The sequence below is a fragment of the Esox lucius genome, chromosome 25 (genome assembly GCF_011004845.1).
Source record: "Esox lucius isolate fEsoLuc1 chromosome 25, fEsoLuc1.pri, whole genome shotgun sequence".
Taxonomy (NCBI): Eukaryota; Metazoa; Chordata; class Actinopteri; order Esociformes; family Esocidae; genus Esox; species Esox lucius.
In genome coordinates, this window is record NC_047593.1 from 20830978 (window position 1) to 20856425 (window position 25448).

Genomic DNA, 25448 nt, shown 5'->3' on the forward strand with positions numbered 1-25448 from the left:
TGAGAACATGTTGCTCCGCGTGTTTCCAGGTTGGCCGCTCTCAGATCTTCCTGGTCAGTCCTGACACCAAGAAGGTCTCCATAGAGAAGAGCTTCAGGGAGATCTCCTTCTGCTCCCAGGTGACTGATGAGGATTTTACTGTTTTACCTGTCATGTGACCCACCTCCCATCACCCCCTCTCCTCACCCCTCTCATCTCTCTCTTCGTCTTTCTCCCCCATGTCTCTCGTTCTTCAGGGGATTCGTCACGTGGATCACTTTGGCTTCATCTGCAGAGAAACCGTGGAAGGAGGGAGCTGTACCTTCATCTGCTATGTCTTCCAGTGTACTGATGAAGCTCTGGTTAGGCGGGGGGGCTGAATGGAAGGGGGAGGAGGGAAGTGGGTGGGTTGGTTAGGGGAGCCGGGTCTGAAAAGCTGGCATTTAGTTGGACCGAATGGTAAGATGTTCTGAATTAATCACTGTTATCTTTCCTCTCAGGTGGATGAGATCATGCTGACATTAAAGCAGGCATTCTCTGTAGCCGCCCTGCTGCAGAGTGAGAGGACCCAGAGCCAGCAATGCGATGGTTGCCCCATGCAGCAGCTCCACAGGTTGTGTGAAAGGATAGAAGGTAGGAAACTGTCCCTCCAGCTGGGTCAAAGGTGACAGATCACCTGTTATACCCGCAGTCACTGAGATGGCTACAGGTGTATTAGGTCTCCTTAGATACAGATTATTAGAGACAAACTGTCTTTGTGAAATACTCATCCCATGGGACATTTAAGAGGACCCTGCTGGTTTTTGTGAGGGCCCCTTTTCCGGATGGGTTAACACTTCTCCCACTTCTGAGTTCGTTGGCATGTGGAAACAGACAGTTAAAAGGGTTTAGGATGGGCCTTAACAAGCTCAATATAACGAGAGCTCAATCCAGAAACAGACAGACACACCGATTAAAGAGACTAATGAGCCGGAGCCCAGCTGCAATGAGATAAAAAAAAAAAATCTGTCTGTGTTTACACTGCGTGTCTGTCTGTCTGTCTGTGTTTACACTGCGTGTGTGTTTTAACTGTGTGTGTGTGTGTGTGTGTGTCTTATCTCCAGGTCTCTTGCCGTCTAAAGCCAAGCTGGACTTACAGAGACATCTGTCCACCCTGGACAACCAGGAGCAGGCTGCCATCTTTGAGATCACCATGGTAACCCTGTGTGTTGGTGTGACGGTGATGTGTGGGTCTGCTGTTTCCTGCCCCAACGCTCAGCCTCCCGCCCCTTCGTCCTTCATCCAATCCCCACCCTTCATCCACCTCCCACCCCACCCGCACTTCCATCCACCATCCAATCCCCATCCTTCATTTGCCTCCCACACCTCCCATCCTTCATCCACCTCCCACCCCGCCCGCACTTCCGTCCACCATCCAATCCCCATCCTTCATCTGCCTCCCACACCTCCCATCCTTCATCCAATCCCCATCCTTCATCCGCCTCCCGCCTCGCTCGTCCTTCATCCAATCCCCATCCTTCACCCCCCCCCCCCACATGTAACCATGTGGACTGCTGGTTATGAGGACACCTGTGTCTTCCCAGTGTGTTTTAGTGTAACAAGGACAAAACCTGTTCTACTAGTCCCTTCATTCATTGCCAGTTGTGTGTGGTTTGGATGAGTGCAGCTGGTGCTTATGCTTTATTCTGTGTCCTTGTGCTACTTCAAAAAAAGAGGACCTCCGCCCTCCTTAAGAATCTTCCCTTTATTTAGAAACCCAGGGAATTAGACAGGGTTACGGGGGCGGGCTTGAAAGGTGGAATAGCGAAGGTAGCTTGAAAGGTGGATGAGGGGAGATTGCTTATATACAAGGATCCCACAACTGGATGGAAGAGATGAGTCTTCTGACATGTAGCATGATGAATAATGATGGCTCTATCTCTGGTATTTTTGGTACAACCCCATGTTTTTCCAAATATCTAAATCAAGTGTTCACTTCCCTTTACTGAAAGTAAATGAATGGGACATGGAAAATCCCTGTAGATCATGCATTGACCAGTCCTATGCTCTAACATGTGGGCTGTTAGTGAATGAGAATGCACTTTTTGGGACACACTCAGTGTTAGGATGCCACCTGCTGGTCATTTTGATGAACTGACACTCTTTGTTGTTTGTGTATTGAATATTACTTTTGTTTCTTCCTATGTGCGCGTGCGTGTGTGTGTGTGTGTGTGTGTGTGTAGCGGGCCCGTCCTAAGAGTGACCAAGAGGAGAATGAACTGGTGATGGCATCTTTGAGGAGTCTTTATGAGGACAAACAGAAGACTCACCAACACACACACTCTACCAACAATACACAGGTACATAGACACTTTGTCACAGTCCACAGCCCCACCCATCCCCAGTCTACACTAGTCATACAGAGACACTCTTATCCAGAGGAACTTCCAGGAGTAATTAGGGTTAAGTGTTTCTCAAGGGAACAGGTTGTTTATCTTATCAGCTGTGGGATCTTTGGTCTGGCTACTTTCCTGCCCGCCCCTTTCAAAGTCCCCTCTTCTGCCACGGAGTAACAATGTACAATGTGCCCAAGCAGTAAACTAATTGTTCATCTCTCTCTCTCCCTCCTCCTGTCTCTCTCTCTCTCCCTCCTCCTGTCTCTCTCTCTCTCTCTCCCTCCTCCTGTCTCTCTCTCTCTCTCTCCCTCCTCCTGTCTCTCTCTCTCTCTCCCTCCTCCTGTCTCTCTCTCTCTCTCTCCTTCCTCCTGTCTCTCTCTCTCTCTCTCTCTCTCTCTCTCTCTCTCTCTCTCCCTCCTTCTGTCTCTCTCCCTCTCTCTCTCCCTCCTTCTGTCTCTCTCTTTCTCCCTCTCTCTCTCCCTCCTCCTGTCTCCCTCCTCCCTCCTCCTGTCTCTCTCTTTCTCTCTCTCCCTCCTCCTGTCTCTCTCCCTCCTCCTGTCTCTCTCTCTCCTGTCCAGGTACCAGAGGGTTTCCCCCCAGTAGAGGTCCAGTCATCTAGCAGTAAACTGGAGCAGTTTAGAACCAGAGCTAAACGTTCCCTGGCAGCATCTCTGGAGGGCATCTGGAAGGTAGGGGGGGTGGATGGGTGGGTGGGTTGGTGTATGGATGGATGGGTGTGTGGGTGGGTGGGTGGGTGTATGGATGGGTGGGTGGGTGGGTGGGTGTATGGATGGGTGGGTGGGTGGGTGGATTGGTGTATGGATGGGTGGGTGGGTGTATGGATGGATGGGTGGGTGGGTGGGTGGATTGGTGTATGGATGGGTGGGTGGGTGGATTGGTGTATGGATGGGTGGGTGGGTGGGTGTGTGGATGGGTGGGTGGGTGGATGGGTGTATGGATGGGTGGGTGGATGGGTGTATGGATGGGTGGGTGGGTGGGTGGGTGGGTGGATGGATGGGTGGGTGGATGGGTGGGTGGGTGGATGGATTGGTGTATGGATGGGTGGGTGGATGGGTGTGTGGATGGGTGGGTGGATGGGTGTGTGGATGGGTGGGTGGGTGGATGTTTCAAATGTACTTGTGTGTACTAACACGTTTATGTGTGTGTGTTTTCAGGGTAGTAACAGAGGCCGGCCTCAGATGGAGAATAGTGAAGGAGACAGCAATTCATCCAACTCTACACTAAACTCTACCGGACAGGTAACTCATACCTATACAGCTCCAGAAAAAATCAAGAGACCACTGCACCTTTTTTGTTCCTTTACAAAAAAGTTGAAAAGGAAGGTTTTGAGTGAGGAATGGAAGCGTTCAATGTGCCGTGGTCTCTTAATTTTAATCCTTCTGTTCCTCATTTGAAACCTTCCTTTTTGTCTCTTAATTTTTTCCGGAGCTGTATATCCAGATGTTATTATTTAAAAAATCCAAAAGCGTTGAAAGTTCCCAGGAATTCAGTGGGATCCATGACTGAACTAGAAAACGCTTGGGGAACCTGCCAGAAGAACAGTAATCTCTATCAGTCAGCTGTGGACAAACTGAAGCCACTCCTGTGTAAATATGATGGGTTCATCTCTAGTGTTCTCCTCTCCTGGCCTTTACATAGACATGATTAACACTGAAGCTGTGGAGGAGCATGGCAGAACTACAGTCTGACTCCTCTCTGTGTTTTCTATCCTCCCTCCTTCTTTCCCTCTTCTCTTTCCCCTCCCTCCTTTATACTCCAGGATCTCTCCTTGGAGGAGCCCCTCCCCTCCTGCTCTTTACACTCCTCCCCACTGCCCCCCTCCTCTTCGCTTAGGTCTCACAACTCGACAGGCGACCTGAAACGTGTGGGCACTTCTCCTCTCTTGCCTCCCTCTGCCGTGTCGCTCTCTTCGTCCTGCGGGGAGACGGACTCCCAGAGCTTCAGGAGGAGGGCCAACACCTTTAGCCACACCCCCAGCCCATCTTCTGCTGACCACACCCCCTCCCAGAGACTCCATCACTCACCCCAGGACTCCAGCTCCTCCACCAAGCCCAAACTGGTTCGACACTACTCCGTCAGCACTGGAACACCACACCAGAGCAAGTAAGGACTGACGTGTGTGTGTTTGTGTGTGTGTTTTTGTGTGTGTGGACCTGGTATCGGAGCGCAGTGTTGAAGTTCAAACCCTCCCAGAGGGATGTGTTTTGATGGGGTTATCTCGCTTTTCCGTTCTGATGACTATGATGCAGACCTCTTGCTAACTCGTTATGTTTTGGTGAATTGGCTGGAACACATCACAGGGACTTGGGTCAGCGTTCTCTACAGGGCTCATGGTTTTAATGGTTGGTTTCAGCCCCTGCGGTTCTCTTTAAAAGGGACTCTGTCCTGTCAAACTTCTGGTCAAGACGTCATGCGCTTCCTCACGTGCTTCCTCACCCGCTTCCTGGTGTGCTTCATGTACTCCTCCCTATTATCTTTACGTTTCTTCTTTCGTAAGGAATTCGTTTCCTCCTTTTATTGACTCCTTTATTCCCTGTGTCTGTCTGCTCTTCAGAAGACTCCAAGGTGACCAATCTCTTCCTTTACCCTCATCCCTTTCTCCTCTCCTCACTCATCCCTCCTTCCCCTCTCTTGGGTATCATCCGGTCAAACGAAGGTGAGTAATTGTTTTTTCCCTCTGGTCTTCTGTCTATAATTATCACTTCTCCAATTAGCTCGGTCTTATTCTACTTGTTGTATTTTTGCTCTCTCTGTTTCTGTCCTCTGTCTTCCTCTATACCGCTGTTCTTCTTTCCCTCCCTCTCTGCCTTCACCCATCCCTCTCTCCATCAGTCCCCTGGTAGGTCTGCGTGCTCGTCTCCATTCCTCCTCCTCAGTTCCTAACTTCCTTAAGTTCCTCCCTCCGGTCCGTGAGAACGACCCCTGTGACTCAAACACGAGGAGGTAGAAAGTGCACGCGCACTACAGTAGTGACGTTTGTATCCACTAACCTGTGCAGGTGTGTCGCAGCACCTTGTTGTTTGACGTGTCAGATGTTTGTGTCTGTGTAAACTGTCAATACAATGGAACCTTGTCTGTGTGTGTGTGTGTTTTAGGTCTAACTATACTGTACAGTAAAACCAGAAGCAATTGGACTCATGGGGACCTTTTGCCAGTCCCCATGAGGCAAAAGTCCATTTCCGGCTCAGGGTTTAGGTTTAGGGTCAAACTTACAATACATTTTAGAGTAGAACTGGGGACTCTTTAAGGTCCAGGGGTTGTTGGTTTAGTTTAGGGTTAAGGTTAGGCATTAAATCTAGGTAAAGTTTAGGCATAAATGTTACTTTATTGTGGTTAAGGTTAGGGTTAGATTAGGTTTAGGTTAAGGTTAGGGTAAGGTTTACGTTTAGGGTTAAGATTATGGCAAGGGAGCATGCAATTTCTATTTCCTGGTCCCCATGAGGATAGCCATACAAACTTGTGTGTGTGTTTAAACCATCTACCATGGCCTGGGTTTATACTTTGATTGGCTCGTCAGGCATGTGTTATTGTCTGCTAACTCTCCTCCGTGTGGTGCAGTATGTTCCCTTTATAGATTCACTGTGGGTCTAATTTTTGCCGGACCGCATTAGCGGAGCCGTCCTAGAAGAGCGAATGTCTCTTACTGAGTGAATCTGTCCATCCGTCTCTGACAGACTGACTACCCCTTGTTAAATAGCGTAGTGGTTAGAGACGCGGGTTACGCAACAACATATTCTGAGTCCGACTCCCGTAACAGCCTAAACACATAATGCTTGAGGTTCAGGACAGACAACAACCTTATGTAGCTACATAATAGGAAGCCTAAAATAAAACAGTTCTGGTGGATATTAGCTTTTTTTTCCGGATAGACAAACACTTTGCTGCCTACACGATTCTCTCATCTTTTCACTTGACAAAAGTCAGTTATCTTCACCTATATTGAAAGATCCTCAGTCTCATTCACCAATGGCTAATTAGCTGTTGAAATGACCTGTGGTAAAAGAGGATTTGTTCAGAATTGACAACTTCGCTGGCTGCAACCTTCTGTAGCTACGGGAGCCTAAAAGGAAACCGTTTACTGTAGTGATGGCCAAACAAGGCTTCATTAGCGTTATTTTAGCAGCAGGATATTATGCTGGCAGCACTTCGATTTTCATTATCACAATAAAATCCCTATTTGAAATGTATAAGGCCATATTGCTAACAATCTAGGATGTACAAAAACAACAGACAAGAACAACATTGGAACGGACATAAAATGACAGACTTGATTGACAGACTAGATTAACTATATCGCCTTATATGGTTCAATTATGCTTTTATTTAGAAAAAGAAAATCTGAATTAGCTGCTAGCATAATATCCTACTGCCAGAAGAATTCATAGATACTATTTGTGGTGGAGGTTAACCTAATAAGAAACATTACTCAGTTTAACACGATATTTGACGTGATGTTAATTCATGACAACATTATATAATGTCAATATGCTATACTGACACCCGGCTAACAGTCAGCTCTGTGGTGTAGTGGTTAAAGACATAGCCTTTCACGTGGGAGACCTGAGTTCAAATCTCGAGAGGGCAGCCTCAATCAATACTTTATTTTGCAGGTTTGCTATATTTGTGACTGACCGTGATGTTGGTCTGTGTTTTTAGGTATTCATCTAAATGTGCATTTAATTGAATGAATGTGTGAAGCTGCTCTGTCCAGTCGGGTAACTGAATGTCTTTTAATGTGTGTGTGTGTGTGTGTGTGTGTGTTTCAGTGACGTTGCTGCTCTCTCCAGTCCGGTAGCAGAGTGTGTGGGAGACAGTCCTCTACGAAGCCGCAGACACTCCTGGAGACAACAGATCTTCCTACGAGTCGCTACTCCTCAGAAAACGGACAGAGATGGTACGACAACCACCCAACCATGCACACACTGGAGGGAGAGTAAACAATCTGAGGGCTGAGTTTGTTAACCACCTTAGATAAACCTGTGTGTGTGTGGGCAGGGCAGGGCTGGGCTGCAGCTGTTTTGTGCCTTCAGGTTGCCTTATAAAAACACATGCACACAAAACTACATGACACAACTGGTTGATCACGTCCTGGATGATGATTGGACTAGCAGTGTTCCAAGCCTTGTTGTATTTGCCGCCACAGACACACCTCTGGCTCCGTCTGATGGCTAGGGCTTTCATAGCGGGGGGAGAGGAGGAGATCGGGGGGAGAGAACCAGGGTGTGTCAGTTCTCTCTCTGTGTGCGTGTGTAAATTGCAGGACCAATGCAGTGACAGGACCTGGCCACTGGGTGGGAGTGTTGCTTTGTTTTACCACTCACTAGTCAGATTAGGTGACAAGTTTCCCGCAACGTGATTGAAGATTTTACCAGAACTTGGGTCTCCCAAGGTCAAGCTGCCCTCCTCAGTCGGGGTTGATGTTTTGACCACGACCCTGGTTGAAGAGTGGCTGAGGAGCCCCGTGGGTGACGGGAGGGAGAGGGAGGTGGGGGGGGGGGGGGAGAGGGAGGTTATGGGGGGTGGTGTAGAGGGAGGTTATGGGGGGTGGTGTAGAGGGAGGTTATGGGGGGTGGTGTAGAGGGAGGTTATGGGGGGTGGTATAGAGGGAGGTTATGGGGGGTGGGAGAGGGAGGTTATGGGGGGTGGTATAGAGGGAGGTTATGGGGGGTGGGAGAGGGAGGTTATGGGGGGTGGTGTAGAGGTTGATAGACAGAAAGGAGATGTGAGAGATGGGGTGGAGAAAAGAGGTTGGTGTTAACAAATACAGTTATTCCTAATGAAATGGAAGGTGAGACATACAGGGTGAGACATACAGGGTGAGACATACAGGGTGAGACATACAGGGTGAGACATACAGGGTGAGACATACAGGGTGTACAATGAAATGCTGTCAGCATCTAAAGTGCGAACTACGCCCCTGTGGATGTGTGTTTCAGGGGATGCATGTGTGTTTGAAGTCATTATGTGCATGTGTGCTGGGTGTGTATAAGGAAGTTATGGGTGTGTGTCCAGGTTATGTTGACAGTCCCACACAGAGTGACAGGAAAGCGCCTGCCTTGTTGACCCAGTTGCAGGGACGTTGGGTATTTGTGTGTTCAGGGAGTTGGCTCTGCTGGAGCCTGACTATTTGCACAGGGAGGGGACACTGTTGCACTGTGTGTGTGTGTGTGTGTGTGTGTTTTAGGTCAAATTTTGTCTGGTTTTACTATACTGATGGGGACATTTGGTTCCCATGAGTGTCGTTAGACCTAAAACACACACAGGCCCCATGAGGCAAACGTCAATTACCGGCTCAGGGTTTAGGGTCAAACTTACAATTCATTTATAGTTAGAATTGGGGTTCTTTTAGGTCCAGGCGTTGTTGGTTAAGTTTAGGGTTAAGGTTAGGCGTTACATCTAGGTAAAGTGTAGGCATACATGTTACTTTATTGAGGTTAGGGCAAGGGAGCATGCCATTTCAATTTTCTGGTCCCCATGAGGATAGCCATACAAACGCGTGCGTGTGTGTGTGTGTGTTAAAAGTCGATCTGATCCTCTGAAGTAGTGTGTTTATTCAGTGAATGTGCAGATTTCAACATCATTTGTTCAGAGCCCCTCCCCCAACACACTCATCACTGTTTGGTTTCACTCATTAACTATCTTCCATGCTTCTGACTCTCTTCATGGCTCCTATTTGAGGGCAGGGGGTGAGGGAGAGGGGATGAGAGGCGAGACGGGTGTGGGGTGAGGCGAGACGGGTGAGGGGAGACGGGTGTGGGGTGAGGCGAGACGGGTCACTGCAGATACTGTGTGTTAATATAACGTGACTAAGCCAATGATGTATTTCTTGACAAACTCCTCTCAAACGACGTTAAAATCACGTTCATGCTCGCTGGAAATAACTGTTATCAACAACGGGCCGAGGATAACGAGAGATTGGCCTGGTAACTGAGAAAGATTTGAGGCCAATGAATATTAATGACGGTGAAGATTCTTCGCGGTTAGGTGGAACTGGGATGAAGCACCGGGGGCGCAGAAAGGGGCTACTGAGATGAAGTCACTTCTTGTGGGATGTTCTACCACCGCTGGGTGGAAACCCATTGAACTGGTGGAAGGTCAAATTAAGATTCCCCTGCAGTACATGCGCTTCCCTATGCCCTCTGGGCCATCCAAGCGGGTGTGTTCAGCTGCTGGACCATCGCGCTCGCCACTGAGCATGTTTGAAAATAAAAATCAATAGGCTTGCTTGGGAATCAGATCAGCTTGCCATGGTTTGGTAATCAGAGTCCAAAGACAGTTTTTATATTTGAAATGTTTGTATAAACTATTCATGGTATGTCCACAGAGGGCATTGTCTGCCTCATTTAAATCTAGTTGGCATACTCATCCCAAAATGGGAGTCCGATTGATTAGATTTTTTTTGTTATTTTAAATACAGGCCTAGGTTAAAAATCACTTATTTTTCATTGATCTTTTAATGATTCCAGCAAGGTTGTATAAGAGCGTTGCGATCATTTTCAGATTATTTGTTTATCTACACATACCGTATCTCAAAAAAGTGAGTTACACCCCTCACATTTTTGTAAATATTTGATTATATCTTTTCATGTGACAACACTGAAGAAATGACACTTTTCTACAATGTAGTGAGTGTACAGCTTGTATAACAGTGTCAATTTGCTGTCCCTTCAAAATAACTCAACACAGCTTTTAATGTCTAAACCACTGGCAACAAAAGTGAGTACACCCCTATGTGAAAATGTCCAAATTGGGCCCAATTTAGCCATTTTTCCTCACACTTGTTAGTGTTACAAGGTCTCAGGTGTGAATGGGGAGCAGGTGTGTTAAATTTGGTGTGATCGCTCTCACACTCCCTCATACTGGTCACTGGAAGTTCAACATGGCACCTCATGGCAAAGAACTCTCTGTGGATCTCAAAAAAGAATTGTTGCTCAACATAAAGATGGCCTAGGCTATAAGAAGACCCTAAAACTGAGCTGCAGCACGGTGGCTAAGACAATATTGTTGTTTAACAGGACAGGTTCCATTCAGAACAGGCCTCGCCATGGTCGACCAAAGTAGTTGAGTGCACGTGCTCAGCATCATATTCTGAGATTATATAATAAACGTATGAGTGCTGCCAGAGTTTGAAGGGGTGGGGGGTCAGCCTGTCAGTGCTCAGACCATACGCCGCACACTGCATCAAATTGGTATGCATGGCTGTCGTCCCAGAAGGAAGCCTCTTCTAAAGATGATCCCCAAGAAAGCCCTCAAACAGTTTGCTGAAGACAAGCAGACTAAGGACATGGATTACTAGAACAGTGTCCTGTGGTCAGATGGTGTCAAGCGTGTGTGGCGGCAACCAGGTGAGGAGTACAAAGACAGGTGTGTTTTTTGCTTATAAGTCAAGCATGGTGGTGGGAGTGTCATGGTCTGGGGCGGCAGGGCAGTATTCCAACATGATAACGACCCCAAACCCACCTCCAAGATGACCACTGCCTGGCTAAAGAAGCTGAGGGTAAATGTGATGGACTGGCCAAGCATGTCTCCAGACCTAAACCCTATTGAGCATCTGTGGGGCATCCTCAAACGGAAGGTGGAGGAGAGCAAGGTCTCTAACATCCACCAGCTCTGTGATGTCGTCATGGAGGAGTGGGAGAGGATTCCAGTGATAACCTGTGAAGCTCTGATGAACTCCATGCCCAATTGGGTTAAGGCATTGCTGGAAAATAATGGTGGCCACACAAAATATTGACATTTTTGGTCGAATTTGGACATTTTCACATAGGGGTGTACTCACTTTTGTTGCCAGTGGTTTAGACGTTAATAATGGCTGTGTGTTGTGTTATTTTGAGGGGACAGCAAATGTACACTTATACAAGCTGTACACTCACTACTTCACATTGTAGCAAAGTCTCATTTCTTCAGTGTTTTCAAATGAGAAGATATAATCAAATATTTACAGAAATGTGAGGGGTGTACTCACTTTTTGTGTGATACTGCATGTCCACGTCTTGTAAAAATGTTACCGTCAGTGATGGAGAAGCCCTAGTTGAGTGTGAGAGGTGTTTCCTTGTGGCTGTTGGTTCTCTAAACAACGCTCTTCTCCTTGAGGAGGTGCTCCACCCTGTCTGTAGTATGGGTGGAGCACCACACACAAGCTTGTTGTTTTGTACACATGATTGTGCGCATTGGTCTGTATGTGTTTTTACCGTGGTGTTTAAAATGTTCTATTACGCTGTTGTCTGTTGGGTACTTCTAATACTATGCACTAATAGTTTGAATGGCAAAACGCACCAATGAATGCAGCAGGAAATGTGTCTTTCTGCTCGTGCTTGATTCTGCCTTTGGTCTTCCCCATCAGTAACTTTAATACAAAGGGATTTATGTCTTTTTGGGGGGTATTTTTCACAGTTTTACCCCTGATTCTGTTTATGGGAAATCCAATTTGTGCTAATAGCATTGCATCATTGCGCAATTATTTTAGCAGTTCTCTGAAAAGTTGAAGCCCCTCTCGCCAAGCCGCTCTGCTTGTTGTCACACCCCTCGCTCAGCCAGAAGGTACTCGCCTGTCCCAACATACACGAAGGAGAATGCATTTACCGGCCAACCGTCTTGTTGGTGCTTGCTGGTGCTCAACCCACCACAGACCTCACTAGAGCATGGCGATGCAACCCAACAGACTTTGGGCGGTGCCGAGTCAATTTGCACTGACCCATTCGAGGCCATGGGTGTTTCTGATTTGCCACAGTCAGGACCTGAACCCACACGCCACTTCACCACCACACCGTGTGGGAACGTTTGGTATAAATTCTCTCAAAGTCTTGATGTTCCCTTGTTTGACCTCAGAGGACGTGACTGGAACTTTCCTCCAGCCCAGCCGTTTCCTCCCTTCTCTGTTTTTGAAGACGTCTTTTCCCTGTCAGAGGTTGTTGTAGACGCCTACTGTGTCCTGTTGAATGTCAGTTGATGATTTGATTGACAGTAGTAGATAAGAGCCCATCATTATTATGAATAAGGTACATTTTCAAAATATATTGTTTATTAAAAAAAAACGTGTATATTGTTTAATTTTATATCATTTTTTTACCGTCATGCATTGTCTCCCTCCCTCTCTCTTTTTTACTCTGTTTTCTTCTCTCATCCTTTCCCACCTCGGCCTCTCTTTCCCCGTCCCCTTCTCCATCTCAGAAAGGGGCGACTCTTCTCTAGAGGGTAGGGTACTGTCTCTGAGCCAGGGGGGCGCGGTTGGGGGTGGAGACAGGCCGCTGGGCGTGGTTCCAGAGGAGAGGAAGAGGCGTGGCCAGGCGGACCTCCGAGAGCTGTGGAGGAAGGCTATCCTTCAACAGATACTACTGCTGAGAATGGAGAGAGAGAACAACAAGATACAAGGTAGAGCACACATTTAGAACATCCCTCATTGGGCTTTTATACTGTAACTGGCTAGTGATGATCTGAGTAGTATCTTTTATTTTGACAGCAGTGGTTGTCAGTCCTGCACCTGGGGGAAGCTCCAGAATGGAGTCTCTGACGTGCAGGGAAACATAGTACAGAGATAGATTGTTCCTGGACCTCGAGCTTCCAGCACAGCACTGCCCATCCCGCTATGGGTCAGGTCCTCCTGACAATGTTTACTAAGGCAGACACGTGCTACCATGGAGATCTGCCTGCGCCCTCCCATCTGCCCTTCTGCCCATCACAAAGGGCCTTTAAGGGCAATTTTTTATTTTTTTTCCCAGGGAATGTGTAGACCACACCCGTCTCCCCTCACCTTACACCCACAGAAGTAAACAGATACTACACATCTCCCCACATACTGCATGCATCACTACCCACTGTTTAAATAGCGTAGTGGCGGAAGACTACACCGTCTACACAGCCTGAAGCCTCGGATCCAATCCAGCCACAGCAACAATCGTCCCTCTACTTACGGGCCGGCAGAACTAGTCTCGCCTGGTTCCTTTGCTTGTTTTTGATTGTGTCTGTGTGAGGCGTCGTGTGATTGGACAGGTAATGAAAGCTTGAACCTATTCAACCCTGCTCATCTGTACACTATGAGGTCTAACTGGTATGTCTTGGTGAACCGCAGGGATTCTCTAGAAATTCAGCTAAACAAAGCTCTGACATACCAATGAAGACATTAAATAATGTGTGGGTGTGTCTGGTTTCATGTAGTCCCAGATCACCTGCGCCGGAGCAACGTGATGTGGCAGGCCTCATAAAATAATGAAAAATATTAGGCCTGAGGCCGGAAATGTAAGCCTAAAATCCCCTGGAATTCAGCAAAAATGTGGGCAGGAGGGTAGGGAGGAGGAGACTGAGGTGACACGGAGGAGGAGGAGACCTCTTCCATGCTTCTTCATGGGTTCAGCTCTAATAATGGCTAGTCCAAGGGAAAAGCCGGCATGTATGGTAAGAATAGAAAGGACGTTATAAAATAATTTTGCTTAAATGAAAAAATAGGGCTTGTCTGTCACACTGGATTTATAATTAGGTTTTTTTACTTGTACTTGTTAGAGAGACTCTACACATGGCTTACCAAAACTCTACCCATGGCTTACCATAACGGACACCAGAGACTGTTTTAGCTGGCCTTTTAATGTAAAGCACAATCATTTTGCTGTGTTGTTTTCGCACCCTGAGTTGAGCCGTGAGTTGAGCCGTGAGTTGAGCCGTGAGTTGAGCCGTGAGTTGAGCCGTGAGTTGAGCCCTGAGTTGAGCCCTGAGTTGAGCCAGAATTGTGTTAAACCTCACCGGATATTTCTCCCTTCACCCTTGCTCATTCCACTGGCTTTCAGGAGAAGACTGCCCTGCCGTCCTGTCAGGCTACAGTAACGTGTCCTTTGCCAAGCGCATGGAGGGGCTGGGGGAGTGGGAGGGAGGGGCTGGGGGAGTGGGAGGGAGGGGCTGGGGGAGTGGGAGGGAGGGAGGGGCTGGGGGAGTGGGAGGGAGGGGCTGGGGGAGTGGGAGAGAGGGGCTGGGGGAGTGGGAGGGAGGGGCTGGGGGAGTGGGAGGCCAACAGGTTAAGAGAGGAACAATTTGTAAAAACTGACATGGAATCACCCATATCCAGTGTCCATTTCCCTTTTTAAACAAATTAAATGTCAAAACCATAGGACCGGACAGTCACTACTTCAACATCATTTTTAGTTTGAGTGAGTGAGGGAAGGACCTCGACCCCAACGCATATTGGTTTTTAATTTGAGTGAGTGAGGGAAGGACCTCGACCCCAACGCATATTGGTTTTTAATTTGAGTGAGTGAGGGAAGGACCTCGACCCCAACGCATATTGGTTTTTAATTTGAGTGAGTGAGGGAAGGACCTCGACCCCAACGCATATTGGTTTTTAATTTGAGTGAGTGAGGGAAGGACCTCGACCCCAACGCATATTGGTTTTTAATTTGAGTGAGTGAGGGAAGGACCTCGACCCCAACGCATATTGGTTTTTAATTTGAGTGAGTGAGGGAAGGACCTCGACCCCAACGCATATTGGTTTTTAATTTGAGTGAGTGAGGGAAGGACCTCGACCCCAACGCATATTGGTTTCAGGTGGGGGGGACTTGCAGGTTGTTGATTAACCCTTAGCATGCTGGCAGATTCCTGATTACATTCTTGTCCTAGAGTCCAATATGATGGCTGAAGTGTGTCTGTGTGTCTGTGTGTCTGTGTGTCTGTGTGTCTGTGTGTCTGTGTGTCTGTGTGTCTGTGTGTCTGTGTGTGTGTGTGTGTGTGTGTGTCTGTGTGTGTGTGTGTCTGTGTAGCGTCAGAGAGTAAGCGGCTACGTCTAGACTACGAGGAAATAACTCCTTGTCTGAAGGACGTCACACTCGTCTGGGAAGGCATGCTGGGAACTCCAGCCAGGTCAACCGTGAAGTTCAACCGCGACACAATCCACACTGCTGTTGGACAGGGTAACACACACACCATCACACTGCTGTTGGACAGGGTAACACACACACCATCACACTGCTGTTGGACAGGGTAACACACACACCATCACACTGCTGTTGGACAGGGTAACACACACACCATCACACTGCTGTTGGACAGGGTAACACACACACCATCACACTGCTGTAACATGAACACCTGTAATGTCTGCGGTCTACTGCCTCCAGGTGATGTGTTCTTTCCTTAAACCTGTTCAATTCCTCATTCTTTTTTCTCTCTCTTTCTGTCTCTCTCTTTCTGTCTCTCTCTTTCTGTCTCTCTCTGTCTCTCTCTGTCTGTCTGTCTGTCTGTCTCTGCCCGCCCAGGAGTTCCTAGGCAGTTCAGAGGAGAGGTGTGGAAGTTTCTTTCTGAGCAGTATCTGTTGAGCCAGACTGTTCCCTCCAGAACTCCAGCCAATAATACGCCTTATAAAGAACTACTCAAACAGCTGACTTCCCAACAGCATGCCATCCTCATTGACCTGGGTAAGACGCGCGTGGGGTGGCTGGTCTCCCATCTGTCACCTGAGGCAGGGTGATTTCTGGGTCTATTGACTGACTGGGAGTATGTTTGTCACGGTCTCTATCAGTGTGATGCTCTATGGAACGTACTGGAACAGATGCTTTGCTCTCACACACACAGTCACACACCCATGTATTTACATCTTTTACGCTAACCTCATTGTAACACCCCCACCCAACACCGCGCGCACACAGCAAACCTGTTAACACTTTCTGACACACACGGCACTCCGCCGAGACGCACATGTACAAAGTCACATCATGTAGTTCTTTACTTCACACAATGACAACATTTGTTATTGCCTTGAAATACAAACCTAACTCTCATTTTAATTTGTGAAAATGTCCAAATTCAGGTTATTGTTGTTTGAATTTCGTCCAGGCATTTTGAACAGCTGACATTGTTCTAGCCAGAAATGCGATGACAACGTTTGTTGCAAAAATGTCTTCATGTCTAGCGCTTCTTAGTATTAACCTTCAAATTTTACACAATTATTCGGTCTCTTTTGCAAATGACAAAATGTGTGTGAAATCAACAGGACATGGTTGGGTGTGAACCCTGACCCCAAACACTTTGTTTATCATCTGTGTGTCTGTCCCCCACCCAAAAAATACATCTGTCAGGTGTGAACCACACAGCTCCAGTTACTGCTTTGTTGACTTTAATCTTACCTCCAGGCCTACAGTACATTTAAAAAAAAAAATCATATTGATATTGGATTTTCTAACCGTTTATCTGTTTTCTTTGATAATATTTTGATAATATTTTGGACCAGATTGAGCACTCCGCCACTTTAAATCCTAGTGCATTAAATGGCCGATTGCCAGTTCCCTCATCAATGGCATTTGGCTGTTACATCTATTCCCTGGTTCACCAACGCCCCTTCACTATGGATTCACTATGGATTCAAAAACCAGTCATTTTTGGGGAAAATGTTCAGTATTCTGTTTTTTTGTTAACGCACCTTTGTCAGCAAATTTTTGGCGTTGGCCGGGTGTTGAGCAGTGCCTTGTTTCCAGAAGAAATGCTTGGCAAATGCTTGGCATTTTGTCTGGTGTGCTTGAGGGGGCCTACAGCAGGATTGGGTGTTGGAGGACTGGAGCTTGGAGCCACAGGGCAAAGTGACATAAATGTTAATTAACAATAAAATAAATCACAGTTCACTGTAAACACTCAAACGCTTTAATGGCAGAGAGCTTTTCGAATGTTAAATGATTCAAGATATAAAAAAAGAGAAACGTCAAAAAGGAGAGTATTGGTCCAGACCTGTGCAAGCCTCCAGCTCATCTTACACAACATGCTGGCTCAACGGGGGCTTTAGTCTGTAGGCTGCCTGTTTCTCAATAAATCATGCTTGATATCTTGTGTGATTGCCAAGGTTGCCATGTCAATGAAAAGGAAGTATTTAATATATATATATACACACACACTCATGTCTCTTTCCCTCTGTCTCTTTCAATTTGGTCCAATTCAAATAGCTTTGTTGGCTTCGGTAAATAAGTAATAATAAAACCAACACAATTACGACAGTTAAAAACTAATTGTGATGTCATACAGTCAGTAAATGGCCTCACGCCACGGCTATTAGCCAATCAGCCTTCAGGATTCAAACCCCTCTGTTCAAGCCAAAGCCGTAAGGCACCAGGTCTAGCGTCCAAAGACGCGTTCCCACCACAGGAACTTTACCCAGGAACTAGGAACCTTTTGAGGAACTCACTGCGTTCCCACCGCAGGAACTTTACCCAGGAACTAGGAACCTTTTGAGGAACTCACTGCGTTCCCACCGCAGGAACTTTACCCAGGAACTAGGAACCTTTTGAGGAACTCACTGCGTTCCCACCGCAGGAACTTTACCCAGGAACTAGGAACCTTTTGAGGAACTCACTGCGTTCCCACTGCAGGAACTTTACCCAGGAACTGGGAACCTTTTGAGGAACTCACTGCGTTCCTACCACAGGAACTTTACCCAGGAACTAGGAACCTTTTGAGGAACTCACTGCGTGAGGAACCAGTGTATAAATACATTTCTGGAGACTATATTTTACCCCAAAAACTGTCTCTGCCCAGGGGGGGCGGAGCTTGCAGTGTTGAATGTTTCTGAATTGGATTGAAGGCAAACGGCGAGGAGACGAAGCCCACGGGTTAATTGCATTGAGCAATCATACAAAGGTTTTCCTTACACAGTTTTATAATAAATATCAGGAGACATTTAATATATGCATTATTTAGTGGTAACCATAAAAATTGAGAACTTGGTCGGGAATTAATGTCCTAGCTATATATTTACATATTCTCTGGGGCGCATGAGCTGTTGCATGGGAACGTCAATCATCCAATTAATCATCCATCCAATCAGCTGACGCTGAACATGCATACATTTAAACTATTCAAGCAGCCACTATCAATCATACTTACACGATATATGTGCCTTTTACTCCGGTCTCCAACAATTCATTATTTGTGTACAATTATTTTGTTTTACGCTAACATGAAAATAAAAAAAGCTACTAACTGTGATTACACAGATTTAGCCTTCCGAAGAATTTCTAGATTTGGTGCAAATGTTCCTTCAACATTAACTTGGAGCTCCTAATTTAGTTTTAACTCTGAACTGATTTCTGCACATGATTGGTCTCCAAGCCGTATTATCTGTAATGTATTTAGAGGTGTGACAGAAAAGCTGGGTGGATAATGTACATGACCGGGGAGAGTATTCTGCACTCATTTCGCATGTGTAGCAGACAGACATTATCTTTTATTCAGACCGCAACCTGCATTTGACATGATGAATTCCAAAGCAATGAGAACCAGCATGCATTATCCATTCACATTAACACCATCAAAGACGAAGTCCTGGTCTCATTGCGTGTTTATGCTGAGGACCAAAATCCAGCCGGAATTGCATACGGCGATCCATAATGGTACTCAAATATCCTGCAAGTTAAGTGAGCTGAACATTATTCACACTGGGAGATAGTGTCAGTAGAAGCTTACAAAATGTAAACAAGTTGTTATTTATACTTGTGTGTTGCACATTTGTATTTTGCACCTACATTTTTGGAAATAAATAGCTATGGAACCAAATGTATAGTGGCAATTTGCGTAAATCTGAAAACAGAAGAACTCCCACACTCTCTCGCTTACTGCTGAAATATTTATTAAATCACAACAAATAATGAACAAAATAAAGTATTCGCGTTGTCGTGAATCCGTCTGTCATCTCACGGTTAATCTCCTCAATAGCTTGTAAAATTGTTTGGTTTCTTTTCTAAAATTTTAGTTTTCTGTATAACAGGTTTCTAACTAAGCCTCAGACAAGTTAGATGAGGTGACTTGTATCTTCGTTGAACTCTTGGTGTTGCAGGGATTTGTTTTTTTGACCCTTTTTTCCTCTGGGATTCCTACTGAGACTCATGTGTTCATGTAAGCATTTGTAGTTGTCTTCTGGACAGGTTAGGGTCAATAATCTCCTTTGTTCGATGAGTATGTTTCTACACACCCACAATTATACTTATTGTAAAGGTTAGGAGAACCTTCCAGATGTCTGCATGCAGGGTTTCAGAGGGATGTTTCTGATCTCCATCTCTGAGTCTCTCTGTATGTCTTCCAGGTCGGACCTTCCCCACACACCCGTATTTCCAGGCACAGTTAGGGGCTGGTCAGCTGTCCCTCTACAACTTGCTCAAGGCCTACTCCCTTCTGGACCCAGAGGTATACACACACACACACACACTCATATAACACACTCATATAACACACTCATATAACACACTGACAGGATTCATTAATCTACTTGTTGACATCTGTGTTGAACCCAAACCCTGTGTACGACAGACAGAACTGACTGACTCTTCCAACCCCCGTACGACAGACAGAACTGACTGACTCTTCCAAACCCCGTACGACAGACAGAACTGACTGACTCTTCCAAACCCTGTACGACAGACAGAATTGACTGACTCTTCCGAACCCCGTACGACAGACAGAACTGACTGACTCTTCTTAATATTGGCCTGGTCATTAGAGAAGTGTTTTTTCTGCTCTGGCGGTGGTCAGTCACCTCTGCATGGCCTCATTTCCATCTCTGTCTTCCAACTTTGCAACTTCATCTCTGGAAATGAAGCTATCAATCAAAAAAAGTATATCTTAATCATATTTCTTTGCCATTTGATTCCTTAAAAAATAAAAAGATTCCACTTTCGCCCCCCCCCCCCCCCCCCCCCCCCCCCCTCTGTGTCCAGGTGGGTTACTGCCAGGGTCTGAGTTTCATAGCTGGTGTGTTGTTGCTCCACATGGGTGAAGAGGAGGCCTTCAACATGCTCAAGTTCCTCATGTATGATATGGGTCTCCGCAAACAATACAGGCCTGACATGATCATTCTGCAGGTAACACACACACCGACACACACACACACCGACACACACACACACCGACACATAGACACACCGACACACACACACACACTGACACAACAGTAAATATCTCCTTCCTCTCCTCCCCCTCCTCCTGAGGGTAGATCCAGATGTACCAGTTGTCTCGTCTCCTCCATGACTACCACAGAGACCTGTATGTCCACCTGGAGCAGCAGGAGATCGGCCCGTCTCTGTACGCTGCTCCCTGGTTCCTCACAGCCTTTGCCTCACACTTCCCCCTGGGCTTTGTGGCCAGGGTGTTCGGTACGTTGGGCAGACGTGTGTGTCGGTGTGTGTGTGTGTGTTTGTGTGTGTTTGCCTGAATGTACCCACGTGGTCCAATTCACAACTTCTGTGCTAAGATCAGGATTGATCCACTGAAGTTTGAATGTGCTGGTCTCTGTAAATGTACTGGTTGGGTTTTCTCCAACCGCTTGGTTTTAAACATTTTCCATGTAACCATACGTTCTGTGGACAGACACAACAACACACAGACACATTCTTTAGCGCATACTGACCCGGGATCCAGATTTCACCTAGGAACGTTGCCTCTGAGGGAAAATGTTATATGTTATTCTAAGGATAAGATTTAGTTTGAGGTTAGCAGTTAAAATAGTGGAGGAAATTAGATTGTAATGGAAATGTGGTGTCCTTGCAAGTGTGAGCGTGCGCGTGTGTGAGCGTGCGCGTGTGTGAGCGTGCGCGTGTGTGAGCGTGCGCGTGTGTGAGCGTGCGCGTGTGTGAGCGTGCGCGTGTGTGAGCGTGCGCGTGTGTGAGCGTGCGCGTGTGTGAGCGTGCGCGCGTGTGAGCGTGCGCGCGTGTGAGCGTGCGCGCGTGTGAGCGTGCGCGCGTGTGAGAGAGCGCGCGTGTGAGAGCGCGCGTGTGAGAGCGCGCGTGTGTGAGCGCGCGTGTGAGAGCGCGCGTGTGAGAGCGCGCGTGTGTGAGCGCGCGTGTGTGAGCGCGCGTGTGTGTGTGTGAGCGCGCGTGTGTGTGTGTGAGCGCGCGTGTGTGTGTGTGAGCACGCGTGTGTGTGTGTGAGCACGCGTGTGTGTGTGTGAGCACGCGTGTGTGTGTGTGTGTGTGTGTGTGTGTGTGTGTGTGTGTGTGTGTGTGTGTGTGTGTGAGCGCGCGTGTGTGTGAGCGTGTGGACACTGATCTCCTCCTACACAGATAAACACAAACAAATCTCTTCAAACACAGATATAAACACACACACACTTCTTCCTACTACTAAACCACATAAAAATACCTACTCAGACAAACACATGTACACACACACATCTCTTCCTAACACATGTACACACACACACACATCTAACCCTAACACATGTACACACACACACACACACACATCTAACCCTAACACATGTACACACACACACACATCTAACCCTAACACATGTACACACACACACACACATCTAACCCTAACACATGTACACACACACACACACATCTAACCCTAACACATGTACACACACACACACACATCTCTTCCTGCACACAGACAGACATAGAACACGTGTTGTAATGCTTCTCTGACATGAAACTGGATTATGTCTCAACTTCAAGCTCTTAGTCAACATAGAGACGTGTGGCGTGCGTGTGGCGTGCGTGTGGCGTGCGTGTGGCGTGCGTGTGGCGTGCGTGCGTGTGGCGTGCGTGTGGCGTGCGTGTGACGTGCGTGTGGCGTGCGTGTGACGTGCGATCCAGTTATTGTTGCTGTCCTGGTGACTTAGACCTTCTCGTGTTTTTTTTGTCAGTGTGTGGTGAAAAAAAAAAAAAACAAGTCAATGACTTGCTCCGTGCACAAATAAGTCATTATTTAGGTCAATCACATTTGCACAGGAGACTGTGCTGTCAAAGGAGACTTCACGGTTTACTTTTGTGTAACTGAGGTAATGTTTGTTTTCTTGCTAGTTAACCTTAACGTTACTTAATTGTCAATACAGTTGCCTGTTTAGTATCGCCATGTGAACACTCCCAACTAAAACCTCTGAAATGAAACAGATTCCAGAATATATAACAGTTTTGAGCGAGGAGTAGATACGTTTTACCAAATAATAATTACAGGAAATTACATGTGTTGAAACAACCAGAAATAAAAGTTCACGGTCTCTCACTGATTCTTCCCCTCCGCACCACTTTCCCCGTTCGCAGACATGTTATTTCTACAGGGAGCGGAGGTCATTTTCAAAGTGTCGCTAAGCCTCCTGGGTAGTCACAAGCCATTGATTCTGCAGCATGACAGTCTGGAGACCATAGTAGACTTCATCAAGACCACCCTGCCCAACCTGGGACTTGTTCAGATGGAGAAGACCATCAATCAGGTAGGTCAGGGTCATTCACAGTAAATGTACTAACATGTAGTAAAGACAGTCCTGCATGTTGAGATGCACACAAGCAGCTCCGTGTTCCAGGTATGTTGCCGGGAGGTGATATCTGTTCATCTCAGCATGCCTGTGGACACTACTGACATTCTACCTACTTAAACACATGCTGCCTGAATTAACTCGTGAGGTGGTGGGGTTGTTAAAGGGTGGTTGGGGTTGGGTTGTGGTTATGGGTGGGTGGTTGGGTTGTGGTTTTGGGTGGGTGGTTGGGTTGTGGTTTTGGGTGGGTGGTTGGGTTGTGGTTTTGGGTGGGTGGTTGGGTTGTGGTTTTGGGTGGGTAGACAGGAGGTGCTAGTGTTTTGGGCCGTAACGGGGAGACAGGAGGTGCTTGTGTTTTGGGCCGTAATGGGGAGACAGGAGGCGCTTGTGTTTTGGCCCGTAACGGGGAGACAGGAGGCGCTTGTGTTTTGGGCCGTAATGGGGAGACAGGAGGTGCTTGTGTTTTGGGCCGTAATGGGGAGACAGGAGGTGCTTGTGTTTTGGGCCGTAATGGGGAGACAGGAGGTGCTTGTGTTTTGGGCCGTAATGGGGAGACAGGAGGTGCTTGTGTTTTGGGCCGTAACGGGGAGACAGGAGGTGCTTGTGTTTTGGGCCGTAACGGGGAGACAGGAGGTGCTTGTGTTTTGGGCCATAACGGGGAGACAGGAGGCGCTTGTGTTTTGGGCCGTAACGGGGAGACAGGAGGCGCTTGTGTTTTGGGCCGTAATGGGGAGACAGGAGGCGCTTGTGTTTTGGGCCGTAATGGGGAGACAGGAGGTGCTTGTGTTTTGAGCCGTAACGGGGAGACAGGAGGTGCTTGTGTTTTGGGCCGTAATGGGGAGACAGGAGGTGCTTGTGTTTTGGGCCGTAATGGGGAGACAGGAGGTGCTTGTGTTTTGGGCCGTAATGGGGAGACCGCATCAAGGCCCTTCCCAGAGGAACTATAATCGCCTGTTAAACAATGCAGTGTTGTTAGACAACAGGCAGTCAAACCCTGGGTTAAATAACATTATAAATAAAAATAGTTGATAGAGTGAACAGACATCAGGCTTCATCCACAGTGATGCTGTGTGTGTGTGTGTGTGTGTGTGTGTGTAGGTGTGTGAGATGGACATATCCAAACAGCTGCAGGCCTATGAGGTGGAGTACCATGTCCTGCAGGATGAGCTGTGTGACATGCCTGCTCACCTCAACCAATCACAGCGCGCCGCCCAGCTGGAACGGACCAATCAAAGCCTCCGACAACAGAACCTTGACCTGCTGGAGGAACTGCAGGTAAACAAATTAACATGCGGACACACACACACACACACACTCTCTCTCCAGCCGTGGGTTGAGTTGGTTTGTTTCTGCAGGTTTCCCAGGCCCGTGTGTGTGGCCTGGAGGGCCGTGTTGAAGGCCTCGTCCAATCAGAGAGGTTCCTGAAAGAACAGGTTTGTGAGCTTGAGAATGAGAGAGACAATCTGCAGAGCACTGTCGCTCGCCTCAATACACTCCTCGCCGCGATGGGCACGCGCGCCCCAAATGAAGACCTCAGCCCGGCCCTGGACACACACTCTGTCAGTGAAGGGGAGGGGGCTGGTGTCCCCGATGGGGTGGGGCAGAAGACTGGAGAATTACCGCTGAGAGAGGCACCTGTTCCGTGGGCCATGGCCCCGCCTCCTCCCCTCACTCTACCAGAATAATGATTCTGTCTCAGAGAGAAACTGACTCTGGTGGGGGGATTTTTTTCCTGGATGCAAATTATGTGGTACCCCCCCCATACTCTGAACTTTAACCTTATTAGCTCCAACTCAATACCTTATCAGTGCACTGTAAATGAACCATTTCATTTTGTTGTTTTTTTAATTCAATGCAGTAACACAGCCAAAGCAACCGAATACAGTCCTCTCTGCTCCACTCAGAAGTATAGTAGAGCTTCAGCCCCAATGAACCTTCACCACATTGACTCTTCCTGTTGGACGACGTCACTTCCTGCATTACAGGAAGCTAAAGAGATTCCCATTGGTTAGACTTTAGACCTTGCGTGTGTGGGGGATTATATGACATGAGTGGACCATTTGGAAGAGAGTCGTGCCAAAGAAACAGAGCGGAGAGTCTCTCCATCCTCTGGTCTTCCTGATGATGTATCTGTGTAGGTGCTTTACATTCTGTTTCATTTTGACCTGTAACAGATTGGTTTGGGGATATCTGTAGTCTGGAGAGCTGCGTTACCCAGCTGTATATTGCTAATACTATCTGCTATGCAACGTGTGTGTGTGTGTGTGTGTGTGTGTGTGTGTGTGTGTGTGTGTGTGTGTGTGTGTGTGTGTGTGTGTGTGTGTGTGTGTGTGTGTGTGTGTGTGTGTGTGTGTGTGTGTGTGTGTGTGTGTGTCGATGCCTCTTGTTCACTTCATTTGCATAACTTCCTGAATGACACTGATTGGTGGTTGCTTTGATTCCTGTCTATTTGCACATCATGTTTATCTTTTAATTGGTCATTATTGGTTCTGGAAAATACATTTCATATCCTTTCACTAAGTTTACTGCCTCAGTCTCCTTTATTGTGTCTGTTTCTTTTTTGCCATTGAAAATGCACCATCATGGGATTTAGATATTTGTATCTTAATTTATTTTCAATTAATTTTTAATTTTTTAATTAGGGTGTAGTTTTTGTAAATGGGTAAGGAAACCATACAAATGAATAACCTTTTAGAGTATTCTTGGCCTGAGATTTAAGGCGCTAGAAGGCATGTGTTGTCCCTATCTTGGTTTTCTAGACCACTGGACTGACCCCAGCCATCGCTCCCTCACTTCTCCTGGACTAACCCCAGCCATCGCTCCCTCACTTCTCCTGGACTAACCCCAGCCATCGCTCC

The 25448-nt window shown here is 47.1% G+C and overlaps 1 protein-coding gene across 8 annotated transcripts in view; it reads left to right on the plus strand.

Moving 5' to 3' along the window:
* tbc1d1 (TBC1 (tre-2/USP6, BUB2, cdc16) domain family, member 1) overlaps nucleotides 1-24513 on the plus strand; it is a 39786-nt gene extending 15273 nt beyond the window's left edge. For 7 of the 8 annotated variants that reach the window (XM_034290975.1, XM_034290976.1, XM_034290974.1 and 4 more), the window contains 20 exons: nucleotides 30-119; nucleotides 237-341; nucleotides 480-612; nucleotides 1083-1174; nucleotides 2202-2318; nucleotides 2933-3043; nucleotides 3530-3613; nucleotides 4135-4478; nucleotides 4930-5031; nucleotides 5208-5318; nucleotides 7142-7269; nucleotides 12546-12746; nucleotides 15116-15265; nucleotides 15611-15769; nucleotides 19417-19517; nucleotides 20048-20191; nucleotides 20323-20482; nucleotides 22379-22548; nucleotides 23689-23865; nucleotides 23946-24513. In XM_034290975.1, coding sequence (XP_034146866.1) covers nucleotides 30-119; nucleotides 237-341; nucleotides 480-612; nucleotides 1083-1174; nucleotides 2202-2318; nucleotides 2933-3043; nucleotides 3530-3613; nucleotides 4135-4478; nucleotides 4930-5031; nucleotides 5208-5318; nucleotides 7142-7269; nucleotides 12546-12746; nucleotides 15116-15265; nucleotides 15611-15769; nucleotides 19417-19517; nucleotides 20048-20191; nucleotides 20323-20482; nucleotides 22379-22548; nucleotides 23689-23865; nucleotides 23946-24275 — 3009 coding nt within the window. In that variant the 3' untranslated portion in view covers nucleotides 24276-24513. The remainder of the gene's footprint in view (nucleotides 1-29; nucleotides 120-236; nucleotides 342-479; nucleotides 613-1082; nucleotides 1175-2201; nucleotides 2319-2932; nucleotides 3044-3529; nucleotides 3614-4134; nucleotides 4479-4929; nucleotides 5032-5207; nucleotides 5319-7141; nucleotides 7270-12545; nucleotides 12747-15115; nucleotides 15266-15610; nucleotides 15770-19416; nucleotides 19518-20047; nucleotides 20192-20322; nucleotides 20483-22378; nucleotides 22549-23688; nucleotides 23866-23945) is intronic. The other variant, XM_034290978.1, reaches the window with a different exon arrangement.
* The last annotated feature ends 935 nt before the right edge of the window (nucleotides 24514-25448 follow it).